A 16,937-nucleotide genomic window follows, 5' to 3' on the forward strand; every position below is an offset into this window, starting at 1 on the left:
AAAATAAACCATTCATATATCAGTGCATATACGCCTATGCTTACATTGGTTACAAAAAACAAACAAACAAACAAAAATTGCATAATTAGTACAATAATCAAAAGCAAAATTCAAAAATTTAAGGGGGTTACAAAAGTGCAAAAAAATACAAAAGGGAAAAAAATACATTTTAGACAAAAAAAGCGAACAAACAAAAATTAGAAAGAAAGAGACTCATACATGTTTTTATACAGTTTACAGAGGGACTGGTTATTTTACAACAATCTTACCAGAGTTATCAGAGACAAAGCCGATAAGCCCGCCCCTTTAAAAGTATTACGCTTTTTCCGTTCTATCTATTGCGCAGTCTATTTCATACGCATGCGCAGTGTGTAACGGAACTAGTCAACGGACGAAGTTGGAAACAAGACTGTTTGTTGTCAGTCCATATTTTTAAAGAAAGAAGCAATGGGTGTGTATAATTATTTACATTACAATAATTTATATTATTTTCCAGATTTGTAATGCCCAGAGCTACAGCTTTTCTCATGGCTCGGCTGTTGAACTTTAGGTTAGATGATCATAGCTTTGAAGTACACAGCTAGTACATCTTGTTGGTGAGACTGATGGCTATTTTCTGGCATGTAACGCAATTATTAATTGTTTTTGTTACAATATTTTACGTATAAATTAATATACGTGTGTGTTCATCCAAAACATTGTTAATCCTTTTCATAAATGTTTGTATATCTCTGTCTCTGTAGAGTCCGTCCCTCCTCTCTCCTCACTTCGCCTGCTGGTTTCTCCCCTTCGTCTTACATCTGCCTTCATGTGGCAAGTGGTCCAGAATCAGAATGTGGAGCAGTTTGGAAAACTGGAAGAATTTGTTTCCGTGATGACAAACCTCGTGCCAGAACTCTTAAGTAGGAGACAGAGAGCCACTTTGATAGTAGGGCTGCGAGCCAAGGTTAGATGTGTTTATGTATTTGTTACAGTTTTCTTTGAGCTCTGTGTGCACGGCTCTCCTCCAGTTAAAGTGTATAATGTGTCTGTCCGATGTTACGTAATCTATTCTTGCACATGCAACACATTTCCTGACACAATATAGGCAGTGTGCTTGGAAAAAGATTACTACCCGCTGTGTCATTTCACAAAAGCAACCATCACATTCTTAAGTAAGAAAGAAATTATAGTAACGTTAGTTATGACTCTCAAGAGCTAATAGTGAATTTTATAATTGTTGCAGCTTCGACGAATGCGGCCAATCAATGCAACCTTCACAGCCTTTGAAATGAGACCCTACTTGCTTTCAGAACAATATGCAGACGTAATATTTAACAATTGTTTAATTTTTTAGCGTTCTGCTGAATTTACAAAAGTGTTTTTCATTTTCAAAAAGTGGAATGTCGGCTAAATCTTTCCGTTCTTAAAGAGCCCCTATCATGGATTTTTGAAAATGACTGTTCATATAGTGTGGAATATAGCTCTAAGGGAATGAAAACATCCTGCAAAGATTTATATCTGAAAGTGCACCGTATATAAAGTTATTGTCTTTCAAAAGTGAGAGTCGAATCTGAGTCTATGAAATGAATAGGGGATTATCACGCTTCCGGGTTTCATGGGCGGGATTTGTTAACTTTGTGCATGTCCACTTCCGACGCAGTTCAACAATGGCTGAGACGAAGGCTATATATGTCACTGCTCTGTTCCACTTTGTAAATCTAACCAACAACGCCAACCCTACGTAAGTTTTCATGGATTCCCGACTGAATTGAGTATAAGGAAGAAGTGGATTTAAACTTTAAAATAAAACAAGGTAGCACGTTTGTTTACTAATTTACCAGGGATGCCGTATAAAAAAAACTTAGTGTAGTCCGTCATCAGTTCGCCAGCGAGATCTGTGATTCAATGGAAGTGGCAGTGCACAAAGATCACTGAATCCGGAAGTCCTACGTATCAGCGTGATAATCCCCTATTGTTTTTGAAACAAGTCATTAGCTGTTACATCGTGATGTAGAGAGGTCATTGGCCGCGCCCAGTTACTGCGCGCGCAGACAGAAGTGTAAACTTGAAGTCTACACACATTCCAATACTTCATCAAAGCATCATGTCAAGAAGACACTGCGTCCTACAATGCAAAGATAGTTCAGCCACTTTGTTTTCATTTACCAGGGACGAGCATGTGAAGAATCGGTGGTTAGGGTTCATATTTGCAACGATACCACAACAGTATATCCCGATTGTGTTCTCATCATTTTACGAATCGTTCAAAAACATAAATAAATTCAAATGTGGATTCGCAAGCGGTTGTTCCTTAAGGAGGGCTCAGTAACTTACTTACCCAGTGTATATGGATCAGCTTCCTCCTTCGAATCACAACCTGTAAGTATTATTAATAATTGTTGCTTTTATGGGATTTGTGGGCGCTTTTATGGGCGTGAGGAGGGGAGGCGCAATAAGTATGTGTGTGTGTGTGTGTGTGTGTGTGTAAGTTACGCTCAGCGCAGCTTCTAGGTCTCCAATGTCATTTTTTTTTTAAATATGTGAAATGTTTGTTGCTGTTATCGGAGTTGTCATAAAGAATAGAGCGTCTTGTAGTACTGCAGTGCTTTATCAATATGTTTATGCGTCACCGCCGATTAGCGTCACGCAAAGGAGTGGTTTGGAAAAATGAGTCGTTGTACGAATCATTTGGGAGTCGGTGAGCAAATCAGTTAAAAATAAATGCATATTACAAGACAAATAAAGTGTTTCTCTCCTTGCATGCATGTTAAGCTGTTTTTGGGAACTCCTAAAACAAAAATAGGAACATTTCAAATGCTATGATAGGGGATCTTTAAGGAGATGCATGCTCTTTAATTTTGTAATTTAAAATTTATAGATTTACAGGCTACTTTGTGACTTAAACATGAGAAAAACTCCTTATTTTATTTGAGATGGAATTAACTTCAAAACCTATATGATACTGTCGATTGTGCACTAATTGTTGTATGTTTTGTTCACTGTGAATAATCTTTTAGATGATTCTTGAGATGTGTCGAGGCGAACTCCCTGCAGACCTTCACACTGTCAAATCACACATTCACCAAATTAAGACTACTGATTTATTAAAGGTATGTACAGCCTCCATTTTTTCTATTACACCCCCCCCACCCCCCAATATTAAATCCAAATCTTAATTAACAAGTGCTGACGTTTAAAGGCAATGCATTATACATGTGTTGAATGGCCAGTACTGATCTAGTAATTTTAAAGTCGGCATGAAACGGAAGTTGAGATTGTCATTTTTTCTTTGTTGTGACGTATATCCGAGTGAAACGGCTTCTGAAATTAGAAAAAAATGTAGGGCGGGGCTTGATTTTGTTCTTCAGGAATTGATTGGATCGTTGGTAGGTTGGGTGTTGCAAACAAAATGGAGGCAGATTTGAATGCGATTCTCTGATGGGAGGTGCACCGATAGCCACACCCTCATCGGATCTGACCGCAACCTTTCGCCATGCCACATGACCGAAAGAGAAGAGAGGTCATTTCGAGGGGGGAGGGAAGGGTAATGTGTTTGATTAAAGATTATAAGGGTACATGAATTTTAAAAAAATAATGAAGTGCACAAATAAGTCATTTATAATAAACACTACAATATTACATATATAAAGAAGATGTGTCAAATTTGATTTCATGCCGACTTTAATAAAACCCAACTGAAACCCTTAAAATGCTAATCCTCCCTTTGCAACTGCATTTAAATTTACAAGTACGTCAAGAATTGTTTTGGGATGAAAAAATTATGCATTTTTTAGTCTCTGTCTCTGTGGTTGTGAGAGATTTCAGCTCTGGGTCCTTCAGAGGTATTTATGAGTACGGCGGTCTGTTTTAAATCCATTGTCCTGGGATCAAACATCTCTGCTGTTATCTTGGTGGGTCCCGAGCCGTGCCATCACTGAACCAAATTATCCTACTTTGACCAGTTCTTCCTCTATTAGCTCATCTCTTTGAAGCTTGCATTGTTTTGTGGTTCTTAGCTGGGACTGGCAGGAGCCCACTCCATTTATGGCCCGTGATTAGACTGGTGTTTTGCGGGTTGAGTTCTGTGTGTAATAATGTTTGAATGAATCACCTGGAAGATTCATTTGTGTTTGATTCGCCCTCAGTTCCTACAATGTATATGTACAGCTCTAACGTCTGGACTACACATCTATGCTTTTCACACATCATTTACTAGTTAGTACTGTTGTTACAAACTTTTTTTTTTTTAATGATTGAGTATATGCATTAAAAACTTGTCTTCCTCAAGTTGGTATACATCCCATTTGATATCATTAAACTTCATATATATATTATCATTATCATTTACATTTATATATTTACCTGTCCACAGGTGAGTGACACAGACATGGAGAGCTTACAAGACAGCGTACTTCAACTCGTACTGAGCTTGCTTGAGGACTCCATGAAAAGAGAATATTTCTTTCAGGTCAGTGCCTTCAAGATCCATTCCAAAAATCAGAGACATACTGCAGATGAATAAACATGCATTTATAGATTTTTACATGATGTATGTTTGCTGTCCGAAATAGGAATTTGCTGAGGATGATGTAATATTTAGGGTGAAAGGAAATGGATTGATAGTGATCCAACCTTATGCCCTTTCTCACCAAATTGTTAACCTTAACAGGCTTACTGCAAGAACTATTCATTCGGTTCACGTGATGTCACTGTAGCTTTGCGCCACCATCTTTGCGACCGACGGTCATCGTCTCATTAATGCCCAATGCCTGCAATATGTTGTGCAGTTGGCTGAAACAGCCGAAAGAGGAAGCCTGAACTGGTATTTTAATCTATAGGCTACTAAAAAAAGAAAGAAGAGAAAATCATTTATTTAAAAGATCATGTTGCTGGATTGTGGTTAATTATATTTCTATTAGGCTATAGCCTAGCCTACTCTCAGTTGCCAACATTATACAAACAGACATCGACAGATAATGTTTTTCTTCATTTTATTTGTTGGATCTGTTTAAATGCACTTTATCATGGTAAGTTATTAGATTTGGGGTTATTTTGAACATAATGTAACTGTCTGTCTACCTAAATCTAATAAATATTTTCTGAAGTTCATAATGTTGGCTCTGGAGACGATCTCAGCCTTGAAATGCATATTAAAGGATGAACGTTAGTTCTTCCAAAAATGATAATTCTGCCGTCATTTAACTACTCACCTTCATGTGCAAATCCTTAGTTTACTTTCCGTGGAAGACAAAGGGACATTTTTGAGTATGTAGCCTAATGGAGACTCTTCTTGTTGATGTAATGAAAGTCAATGAGTAACATTAGCCGACTGGGGGCTGTCACGCAAAAAATAATAATAAAAGACAAAAAACATAACAAAAGTATCATAAAAGTGATCTAATACAACTCGTCCGTTATATTAATATCGTTATTTATTAATATGATAGCTTTATGTGACGAACAAACTGCAATTTAAGTCGTTACATTATAATCACTGAAGAGCTTTACCTCTATAGAATTTAATCGCAGCCAAATCATTTAAAAAGATTCGACTCGGAAGACTCTTTCATTTCGATATTTGTGATAATTAAACCTTCTCTGTAACTGAACTTCTGTTCTTTCGGACAGATATGGCAGTCTTTTATGATATTTGACTGATGTCTCTGACTGTGCTGATGCAGGTGTCTCTCTCAGTGCTGCTGTTCGGATTAGAAAGATTCATTCATGCCAGCCGAACTGCTGCAGAAGATTCATTCATGACATCGCCTCGACTCTCATGAACGGGTGAACTCTATGACTTATGTATTTCTATATCATGAAAGGCCAATTGAGGCAAGCCTGGGGCAGATAATAATGGACTAAAGAAAACTGGGGGTAACAAATAAGAATCGGAGCCTAAAATTTGAATTTTCTCCAGGTATCTGTGTCTCTCTCATTCAAATAGGCAGTTTGGGCGGCTGTACCGGGCGAGTCGGTCGCAAATATGGCGGCGTTCTATTTGTAGTGACGTAGGTGGCATCTATGAATTGCAGTATATAGGCTGCATGTACAATTGGCATTAGTATGCGATTTGTATCCGGATGCTGTCCACATACAAATTGAAAAGACAAGTGTATATGTGCTTCTGATCGGAATGTTAATCGATCTGCGTGTCCAGGTTCAGAGGTTGTCGAGGACCCGTTGTGATTGGATCTCAGTGTAAAGTAAACGCAATCCAGCCATCATGTCTGCATTCACAGGTGGATGCCACACAAAACCCCGCCCACTGTCATTATTCCCCCTCCCCTCTCCAGGAATTGTTGCACATAGCTGTGTGTTTTTGCAATAGAATTGAGTGCGAAGTACATCGCATACTGAAATGTTAGCCTTTGCACTCGAAAGTTGCAGAACCATTCATTTTCTGTACCGAACGCGCATTTTTCCCACCACAGCTGGCAACGTTCTCAGACCCATATGTTTCTCTGTAGCGTTTCCATTACAGCATCTATCCACGTTAATAGCACTTTCAGCCTCTTCATCCTCCTCATTTTGAGAGATTTGTAAAATGTCCCTTGACTGAAAACTGTTTAAAAGAAAACCCACCACCCGACTTTGCACCGGAGTCATCCCTTTTTTTTTTTTTTTTTTTTTTGTGAGATCCGATCTGTTATCCAGATACAGAAAAAAAACACACGATGTGGACAGGTGTAAACGCACTGTGTATTGATTGGCTTATGATCCGATCTGCTTGATGGTAATGTTAATGTCAAGTGTAAATGCAGCCTAAGTCACTGGCATGACAGGATGACGTGCAATCAATGACACTCAAAACGCAAGCTTCCTTACCCAAAAGAAAGGGTTTTTTTTTCTGTAAAAAAAGGCTAGTAGGATTATAAAATAAATCAATGATCAATCATTTAATAGATTTATCAATCATTTATTATTTAATAATAAAATATAATGATTAATATAATGCAGTCTCAGATGCGCACTCTGGCAACTGGTGCATGAATGCGTCCATGTCAGCAGTTTTTCTTACTGTAAGCATCCTATTTTCCCCTTAAAAGGATGGTGTGCATATTAAGGAAAATCTGGAGGAAAGAGCCCATGTTTACTTGTGAACTTTATAATCATTAGCGGTCTTTAAGTTGAGATTTACGAACCTCACATGGATAACATTCTCAGGGATCGACATTAAGCCTTTTCACATGAAGCGCGAGTAAATTTGTCATTCATCATTCCAAAAGTTGCTTGTCCGGATTTTCTTTTTACATTTCATTTTGTTGAAATTATAATTTATTCTAAAGCAATGTTCTTATCAGTGTTCAGTCAGCTTTGATATATTTAAATCTGCATATTGTCATATCTACACCTTTAAAGGGCATTTCCTAGCCTGACTTCGTCATATTCATATTCTAGTGAGAATATGAGTCTGAAACTGCTTCATAGGGCTTTGGTTACGAGGCGTGTCTTAACCGAACCAGGAAAAAAAAAAAAAAACTCTCCACTCAATAGTCGGTAGACCTACAACCAGTCAGAGCAACGCTGTAAGGCAACTACTTTGCATTTCATAGTTGTCAACAGAACTTACTTATTTTAGAAGTAAAATAACGAGTGTTGCTTCTTTTACTTGGTCATTCATGAGTGCGACCAAAGGAGAAACCACAACGACCACAGGCTTTTCATTACGTCCCATCTTCTTAGCGACCGTCAGAGCCAGCTGATGAGTTACACTTTTCCCGAATCATGTAGGAAGGACGGCACAAAATATCTTTCCGATCGACAAATGCCTTGATTGCAGTTTTCCGTTTGTCTATTAAAATTAATATGCTGTCGATTTATTTTACAACAGACGCGACAGCGGAATCTATACATCTCAATTCTCCAGCTGCAGTCATCTCTGAGGGAAACCAGTTAAGCGCTCTTTGATAACGTGATGATTACGTCCCTGAAGATCATCTGTCCATCATCGTATAAAGCCCGCCCTGGCCATTTGATTGGCGCGAACATTTTTTGCCTGATCATAATTACTCCTCAATGGATCGAGTCCAGACCAAACTTCCCGACCAAAAAATGTTGTGGGCGGAGTTCGGGCTGGCATCCAGGCTAGGCATTTCCCCCTTAATTCAATAAATTCAATAAATTATAAAATAAATAAATCAATAAATTCAATCAGAATAATAAGGCACTATAGGGCTGTTACCCTAGGTTGGGCTGATCAAATTAAATAATTTACACTGAAAAATTACAACTACATTTTTTTAATTTTTTTTTTTTTTATTAAACAGTCAAACATACATACAAACCAACATAGTGCAGTAGTGAGCAATCTTGTAATTCCAGAAGTGACAGAGTGATTTAAGTGCTTGATCTAAGTGTGTATGTGAGTGTTTACGCATACACACACATACACGCACTCACACCCAAAGTAACTATTTATTATTTATTTCCATTGTCATTACCATCACCACCCCCACTCCCCACTACCACCATATTGCCAATATTGTATTAGTCGATTTTTATCCTTTCTCCTATGTATCAATTGCCATTGTCAACCCTGTATAAAATAAAAGATGATATAATAAGATAATATATGATAACATATGATAACCTTCCCCCACATCGCTTCAGTCCTTATCTTCTCCTAATTTTTTTTTGTGTGTGTGTGTTATGTGCAATGTCTAAAGTGCATTAAAAGAGGGAGTACAGTGCGATAGTGTCTCAACTTGGGACAGAGATGCTGTCCCGCTGAAACCACTTCTCGCCTGACTTGCCTGCCCTGGTGTTTGAGGTTTTCCATATATACATATCCCCCCCCCCCCCCCCTATTCTATGTTGTGGTGCATTAAAAACCCATGAAAAGATAAGGGGGAAATTATTGCAGTAGTGATGATAGTGACACTTAATTCCAATACAGCATTGACAGTGGCAATATTGATGATTTTAATAGTAATAATAATAATATTGATATTAATAATAAATGATAATGATGACGGCAGTGGTGATCGCAATGGTGAGAGCAAAAGACAGCAACAATAGCAATTACAACAATGAAAAAAGTACAAATGAAAATAGTAATCATAACAGTAATAGTAAAGATAGTAATAACAATGATGACAAAAACAAGTTCAAACAACTAAAATGCATTAATATTCGTGGGTTGATTAAGAAGGTGAGAGAAGTCAGAGTTGAGAACAGAGAAAGGATTCATAGCTGTAAGAGGTCAGAAAGTGTTGGACGGCAGAGGTCAGTTTCAGATCTGTAATTATGAAGGGGAGATGCGAATTCCATTGCAATGAAGTCTGTAATAAGATTTTTCCAAATGTTAATGTGTAATTTATTTAGAGTTTTCCAGTTCATGAGGATAGTTTTCTTGGTGATGGTTAGAGCTATGAGGAGTATTTTAGAGTTTATAGTTTTATCAGTGATTATTGTGAGATCTCCCAGCAAGCAAAGAGAAGGCGAAAGTGGGATGTGGCAGCCAACTATAGTGGATAGTGACTGTGTGACCTCTTCCCAAAAGTGTTTGATTGGAGTGCAGTGCCAGATTGCATGGATGTATGTATCTGTAGAATTTTGAAAGAAAGTGTGCAAACTTCTGATGTGAAACCCATTTTAGCTAATCTATTGCCCGTGTAATGCGTTCTGTGAAGTATTTTGTATTGTATCAACTGAAGATTCGCATTTTTGGACATGAGATACTGTAGATGTTTTTACAGATTTGGGTCCAGAAGTTGGCATCAGGGGCTATTGATAGATCGTTTTCCCATTTCATTGTTGGTAAGTATATGGTCTGAGGTTGGTTTGAAATCATTTTGTATATTTTAGAGAGAAGTTTCTTTGGAGAGGAAATGTTGACCAAGTCTGATATTGCCGGTGGGAGTTCTTAATTTGTGTCTCTGATGTTTATTTTTGTCAGAACAGAAAATTTGAGTTGTAGGTATTTTAAGAATTCTTTGTTCCCGATGCCATACTCCTGGACCAGTTGTGGAAATGGTCTAAATGTGTTAGATTTGAAAATATGCTTAATGTGGGTGATACCCCTTTCCGCCCATGTGTGAAAATACAATGTTTTTTTTTTTATTGCTGATAATGTCACGGTTGTTCCATAGTGGGGTGAGGTTAGATGGAGCTAGTGTAGAATTTGTGATTTGGTGAAATTTCCACCAGGCTGTTAGAGTGGTGGCTATACTTACTGCATTAAAACGTGTGTTGTTTAATTGATTTGGTGAGGAACGGTATGTCAGCTATATTTAATTCTTTGCATAGTGATTGTTCTATATCTAGCCATATAAAATCAGATTGGGTGGGGTGAATCCATTTGTATATGTATCGCAGTTAGTTAGCCCTTGAGTAATGTTGGAAATTTGGTGCTTCTAGTCCTCCTTGAACCTTACTTTTTTGTAGTGTAGTAAGTTTTATCCTTGGCGTTTTATTTTTCCAGTAGAAGTGAGTTATAATGGAGTCTAGTGATTTAAACCAGGTGAGTGTGGGGTGGGTTGGAATCATTGAGAATAGGTAATTAATTTTTGGTAGAATCGTCATTTTTATTGCTGCTATCCTGCCGATTATGGAGATTGGGAGGTTGAGCCACCTGAGCAAATCGTCTTCTATTTTTTTTTTAACAGTGGTGTGAAGTTGAGTGTTACCAACTCTGACAGTCTGGAGGAAATCTTAATGCCTAAGTAAGTGATGTGATCATGACATATAGGTATTGGTGATTGATGGGGTGCCACATCCCATTTGGTTTTATGTAAAGGGAGGATGGAAGATTTATCCAAGTTTATTGCATAATCTGATATTTTTGAGAAGGACTGGATTGTTTTAATTATTTCTTGAGTAGATGTTAGGGGTTTTTGTATATATAGTAGGATATCATCTGCATAAAGTGAGATTTTATGTGTTTGTTGTGGTGTTTCAATACCTTTGATTGCTGGGTTTTGACGGATAGCTGTTGCTAAAGGTTTAATAAAAATCGTGAATAGGGATGGAGAGAGTGGACATCCCTGCCTCGTCCCCCTGTGCAGTGTGAAGCTTTGTGATGTTAGTCCGTTTGTTGTGACTGTGGCCGATGGTGATTTGTATAAAATCTTGATCCAGTTAATAAATGACTCTTCACAGCCGAATTTTTGTAACGTGGTGAATAAAAATTTCCAGTTGACCTTATCAAAAGCTTTTTCGGCATCTAATGTGGCAATGAGAGTATCTTTCTGTTGAACTGATGAGTAATGCATTAAATTGTATAATCTGCGGGTATTATTAGATGCATGTCTATTTTTTATAAAGCCGTTCTGATCAGGATGGATTATATACGGTATGATTTGTTCAATTCTATGGGCTAATGTTTTGCTAATAATTTTTATGTCGACATTTATAAGTGAGATAGGACGATAGTTGGATGTGAAGGTGTGGTCTTTGTTAGGTTTAGGAATGAGTGATATAAGTGCTGTATTCATGTGGGAAGGGAACTTTGTTTTATGTTTTATGTCTGTTATTGTTCTGCTGAATAGTGGGTATAAAGTTGACCAAAAATGTTCGTAAAACTCAGCAGGGAAGCCATCTGGACCTGGTGCTTTATTATTTTGCATGCTTTTCAATGCGGAGTGAAGTTCGGAGTTGAAATTACAACTACATTAGATAATGTTATGAAAAAACAAACAAGAAACGTTGGAAAGAATGATACTTTTAAAAATAACACTAAAAAACCAGTAGGTGGCAGCAGGCGACCGTCTTAATGAGCGAGTCATTGAGTCTTTTATTCAAATGATTTGTTCAAATGACTGATTCATTCAAGAATGAGGCAGTTCCTTATGAATGGGTCATTGAATCTTTGACTTTGATTGATTTGTTCAAAACGTTTAATCATTCAGTAATGAAAATACGGTTGAGAGTTGCTTTGAGATGCACTATGGTGCTGCTGTGATCTTTGTTTGGAATTTTTTTCGCTGTTGAAATGGAACAAAAATATTCAATAGTGCATCTAAAATGTAAGCGACTCAATTTTAACTCTTTAATGAACTGTTGTATGTATGAAATGTCACATTTTCAATCATGATGTTATTCAGGCAAACACTCGTCATGTGAGGTTGGTTAACTGTATCATATGTTAAAGGGATAGTTCACTTTGAAATTCATTTTTGATATGTTTTAGCTTACCTCAAGGGCATCCAAGATGCAAGATGTTATTGTTTCCACACCATTGTTATTTTCAATTTTGACATTTTTCAGTCAAACCGTTGTTGTCTATCAGTCATATAATGCAGGTATGGGAGTCCATGTCAAAGAGCATGCACAGAGAAGTCAAAATTAAACATGATTCAACGACTCGTAAATATAAGTACACATTAGGTGCGTTTCCATTACAGATTTGCGCAAAACTTTTGCGATATTTTCCAAATGTCGATAAAAAACTATTGCGAAATGACGGTGTTTCCATTAACCGATGTTATGCGACTAAAATGTATTTTTTTCCTCTCGTGATAGCCTAAAGGCCTGTTAACACCGGGATGAATTTCGCGCGCGATATTCGTCGACGTTTAACGCCTTGTGACTAAACAATGGGCGCCAATGTGAGTGTTCACACCGACGCGAAAACCGCCACGCGCAAAAGCGTCATTTTTAAAAAAATGCCTCGGGTTCGTTTTTTTGGTTTGACGCGCCGCGTCAAAACCTATCCGACCAACAAGATTGGCGGGTTTGCTCACGTGTCTGGTACTTCTGAAGTTGCAGTAAAACACAGCTTGGGGGCGCTCAAAGACAAAACGGTCTTGCCGAGCACAAGAAGAGAGCCTACAAGGCAAGATAACTATGGGCAAGATGAATGTTGAGCTGCTGGTCTCGGAGCATAAAGAGCTATATGATAATATTTATATTAGTATTTCTGTAATAATAGTATAGTATAGGGTGACCAACAGTCCTGTTTTCCCGGGACATGTGTAAAACGGTCTCTTTCAGCTTTATAGAAATCTGAGTTGAGATGAGAACTGCGCATAGTGTGCGTAGTGTCAGTTAGATTTTGACTAGTGAGGAGAGGAGATAACCGCTCTGCCGACTCTTTGTATTCTTTCTTTTATTTTATTTTTCTATTGTGACCAGATGTTTGTTTGTTTCTTTTTTTCTCGCTCGATCCCCATGGATGAGGACGAGTGTAATGTTTGAGTGGTTTTATTAAACGCGGGGAAATACGACAACTCTCGTCCATCTGTTCATCCGACAACTAGTGCTATGTTTTTATCTCTGGGCAACATCTCAAGTTTGCGTTACACATGTCCTGTTTCCACGTCCTGTCCTGGCTGTTTTTAAGTGATGAAAATGTCCTGGTTTTCAAAAAAACTGCTGGGAAAGATCAGTTCTACAGCAAAATATAGATGGGCAAACAAGGTGGATAAGGAAGAAAAACAAGATAAAGAGAATGAAAATTAAAGATATAAATAGATTTTATTTGTTCGTTTTTGAAAGTTTGTGAGCTATTTTTTGTTACATTTGGAGGCATTTCTTTTAGTTATTAATTATTTATATATTTATATTTCTAATGATTTTTCTATCATTATTTCATTCGTTTTTTTTAATCTGTCATAATAAAACATTGAGACATGAATATGATCACCCTAGTATAGTATTCTATTATTATTTCTGTTTTACATTAAGCGCCATCTAATGTCAGGAATTTGCATGTTCGCTTGGCGAAATGCTTTGAAGTCAGCGAAAAACGCTTGGGTATGAACACAAAAAACGTGTTGAAAAACGCTGACGAATAACGCGCACTGATATTCGTCCCAGTGTGTACGGGCCTTTAGTCATTCCAAAAATCATGGCAATGGACTTTGGTAGGTTTATTACCTATTTCACAGTCATGCACTGCACTAGACATTATTACTATTAATGGAAGGAGACGTGGTGTGTTATCCAAGCATTAATGGCAGGGAAAGACATGGAGTTCCTGGTATTCCTTATTTCTGCTTCGATGTCTTGATGGCATTTCTTTGAAGTTTAGAGAGGCTATTCCTGTAATTATTGTTTCTTTTTAAAAAAAAATGAATTTAATAAAGAACTCTTTCGTATTATGTCCAAACGGTCATTGCAAAAGGAAAAATGAACGGTTTTTGTATTTTTAAAACGCAAAGTTGAACACCAACATTTTAGTTTGACCACACCATGCTGCGCTATATACATCTCAACGAATTTTCAGATATTTGTTTATGATTTTTTGCCCCCTTTAAACTATTTAAAATATTCACAAATTAATATTGGAAAAATGTAGATTTTACTGGTTTTCTAAGGCCAAATTAGAATATGGTAGTATGGTATATCATATATTTTTATTACATTTTTCCCGCAGTGCTGTAGGCTAATATTATAAATGCGTCTGAAAAAATAAAAACAATCTCCGGATAAAAACATAATGCCCGGATGCACCTTTAGAGAGAACTGCACCTTTCATATGGATTACATAATCGGAAGGTATTAGTTTACGATTCGAATTTGTTCTTTTTAAAGTGGACATTTAAATCTTTAGTCTATAAAGGATATTGTTTCAGTTCTCGCGCTCCAGTTCACGAATATCATAAAGCACGCCTGATTGTTTTATGTTATTTTACAAAAGCACAACGTTTTCTTGTTATTGTGACATTACGCAAATAAAAGAAGTTGCAAATAATGTATTATTATTTTCTGTATAACCAGAAATGATAGAGTATTTTAAGTTGATTCCACTGTTGATGGGGAAAATGAAAGTGTTCACGGCGCGACCGCGCCTGTCTGCCATCCAGTGCGTGCTCCAAACTCCGCACACACTCTTGGATATTGGACAAAATCGAGTGTTTATTTGTGATAATCTTAGCCCTATTATTATGATTGTCCAACCTGTACTATGAATGAGATGTGACGAATTGCTTTGTTCCTTTTTTGGATAAAAGCGTCTTCATATGTAGCCTAATAAATGTTATAATAGGCTAATGATGATAATTATTATTATTATTATTTGCAGACACTGACCTAAAACATACTCCGTCTTCTAAGTCAGGTGACTGTAAATGTGCAAAATCCGTTTCCATTGCAGTTTTGCGAAAAAATCCTTTTTCGAATTGCCTGAAAATCTCCTCATGCGAGCATAAAAACTTTTTTGCGATAAACGGGAGTTTTTGCGAAATTGATGTGTTTCCATTGAGCGTATTTTCATTTCTCAATTTCAATTTGCGCAAATTAAAAGGTAATGGAAACGCAGCTATTGATAGCCTAAGACACGAAACGAGCAGTTTGTGTGAGAAAACGAATAGTATTTATATTGTTTTTACCTCTTGTAACCACAGCCATGTCCAACTGATCTGAATCAGTTGTCCAATGTCCAACTGAACCGTGTCCAACGTTCCGCCGGATGTGATTGCTTGCGTGTGTACATCACTCATTGTTTACACAGAGATTTCGGGTTTTACCTTTTTTAAAGGTTTTACCTTTTACTGAACATATTTAGAAATATATATCGAAATCGTCTTCCATTGCGATTTCCTGTATATCTAAATACGTTTAGATCTTCACAGTGAAAGGTAAAACTTCCGTGTCAGTAATACATTTATTAACCACTATCGATCACAACTTGCAATGAGTCAGAATCATTCTCGTTTTAGCGATTCCCTAGTTTTTTTAATTAAGTTAATAGTTAGAGTTATTCTGCATTGTCGTTTTAATCAGGGTAATTGTAATTCACAAGCGGACAAGCGTTAATGTCAAGCCCTTCATTCTAATATATATTACATGTGCATTAGCTTAATGTACCAGTTGAGTTAGATGTTATGCTAATCCATTTCAATAGTAACTTTCTTATGATGCGGTCTACACTGAACTAGGGGTTGACCGATGCAGGAAACCGATTATTACAGATCAAATAGACAGATAAACCGATATTTTGGACCAGTATATGTCTGGTGTAAAAATGTAAATGAATGTCAAAATTAATAATAATAAAGAGTTTTGACAAATACTTTAAATGATTTTAAACCTATATTTGAATCTGAGAACTGTTATTAATAATAATAATAATAACTAGAATGTACATTTCCAGAGGAAAATGTGAAGTGGTGCTTGCAGTGGCAAAAAGCTCGCTCGGTTGCTAGAGTGTGGCACATTTTTGCATACGAGACACCAAACACGTCTGTACGATGTTTTTGTGATGATAAATGGTTTATTCAGCTGAGACATGTCTTATTCATGTGTTTGTAGGGTTACTGGGGTACCGTATATGGTTGCTATGGTGTGATTATACAGTTTATGAGTTAATATTTAAAGACTAGTTGACAGTCTGAGTCAAAAAAAGGCAAAATCCATGTTTCTTCTATTTTCTGGAGCTGAGATATGTCTTGAATATGTTGTTTTATGGTTGCTAGGCTGCCCTAAGTGGTTGCTAGGGCATGAATATGAAGTTATTATGTCACTAATTGTTAGCTGCATGATAGGCCGAGTCAAAAGAGCCCAACCCCAAGTTTCTACGACCTTCTGGTCAAAAGATATGATCTCACAAATTTGGTGCCAATGTTAAGTCTATGGGACTTTTTTCGGCCGATTTATCGCCCGCCAGACGAACATCGTACAACCGATCGCTTAGAAAAGTCATAGCACACCTCTCCTAAATGAGCCGGTCGATTTGACACCACATTCATGGATCTACGACAATAAATGCGGGAGGAGTAGCGTGCCAAAGTTTTGTCTTGGAGAATAGTATTCACAACACTATTTTATAGTTTTTGGATGCCAAAAAACAAACAGAATTCCTATTCTTAAAGTCTTGTGTTGTTTTAGAAAGACACAAAGCCATATCATGGTTTCGGTTTTAGTTCATTGGCAAAATATAACACCAGGGACCTTAATGTCAGGTTATACATTGTACATCTCATATGTGTTGGGAAAAAGGAGAAGAAAGCTCGGCGAAAGCCGGATTCGAACTCGCGTCGAGCGCATCAGCTCACTCATAGTCTTCATGCTCT

At 37.2% G+C, this 16,937-nt stretch overlaps 1 protein-coding gene across 1 annotated transcript in view; it reads left to right on the forward strand.

The window, feature by feature from the left end:
• The first annotated feature begins 326 nt into the window (after window positions 1–326).
• LOC120470651 (uncharacterized) overlaps window positions 327–16,937 on the forward strand; it is a 65,923-nt gene continuing 49,312 nt past the window's right edge. The window contains exons 1-4 of the mRNA XM_039660238.2: window positions 327–451; window positions 744–946; window positions 3,000–3,092; window positions 4,355–4,450. Coding sequence (XP_039516172.2) covers window positions 448–451; window positions 744–946; window positions 3,000–3,092; window positions 4,355–4,450 — 396 coding nt within the window. The 5' untranslated portion in view covers window positions 327–447. The remainder of the gene's footprint in view (window positions 452–743; window positions 947–2,999; window positions 3,093–4,354; window positions 4,451–16,937) is intronic.

Source organism: Pimephales promelas, chromosome 24, assembly GCF_988280905.1.
Source record: "Pimephales promelas chromosome 24, fPimPro1.hap1.1, whole genome shotgun sequence".
NCBI lineage: Eukaryota > Metazoa > Chordata > Actinopteri > Cypriniformes > Leuciscidae > Pimephales > Pimephales promelas.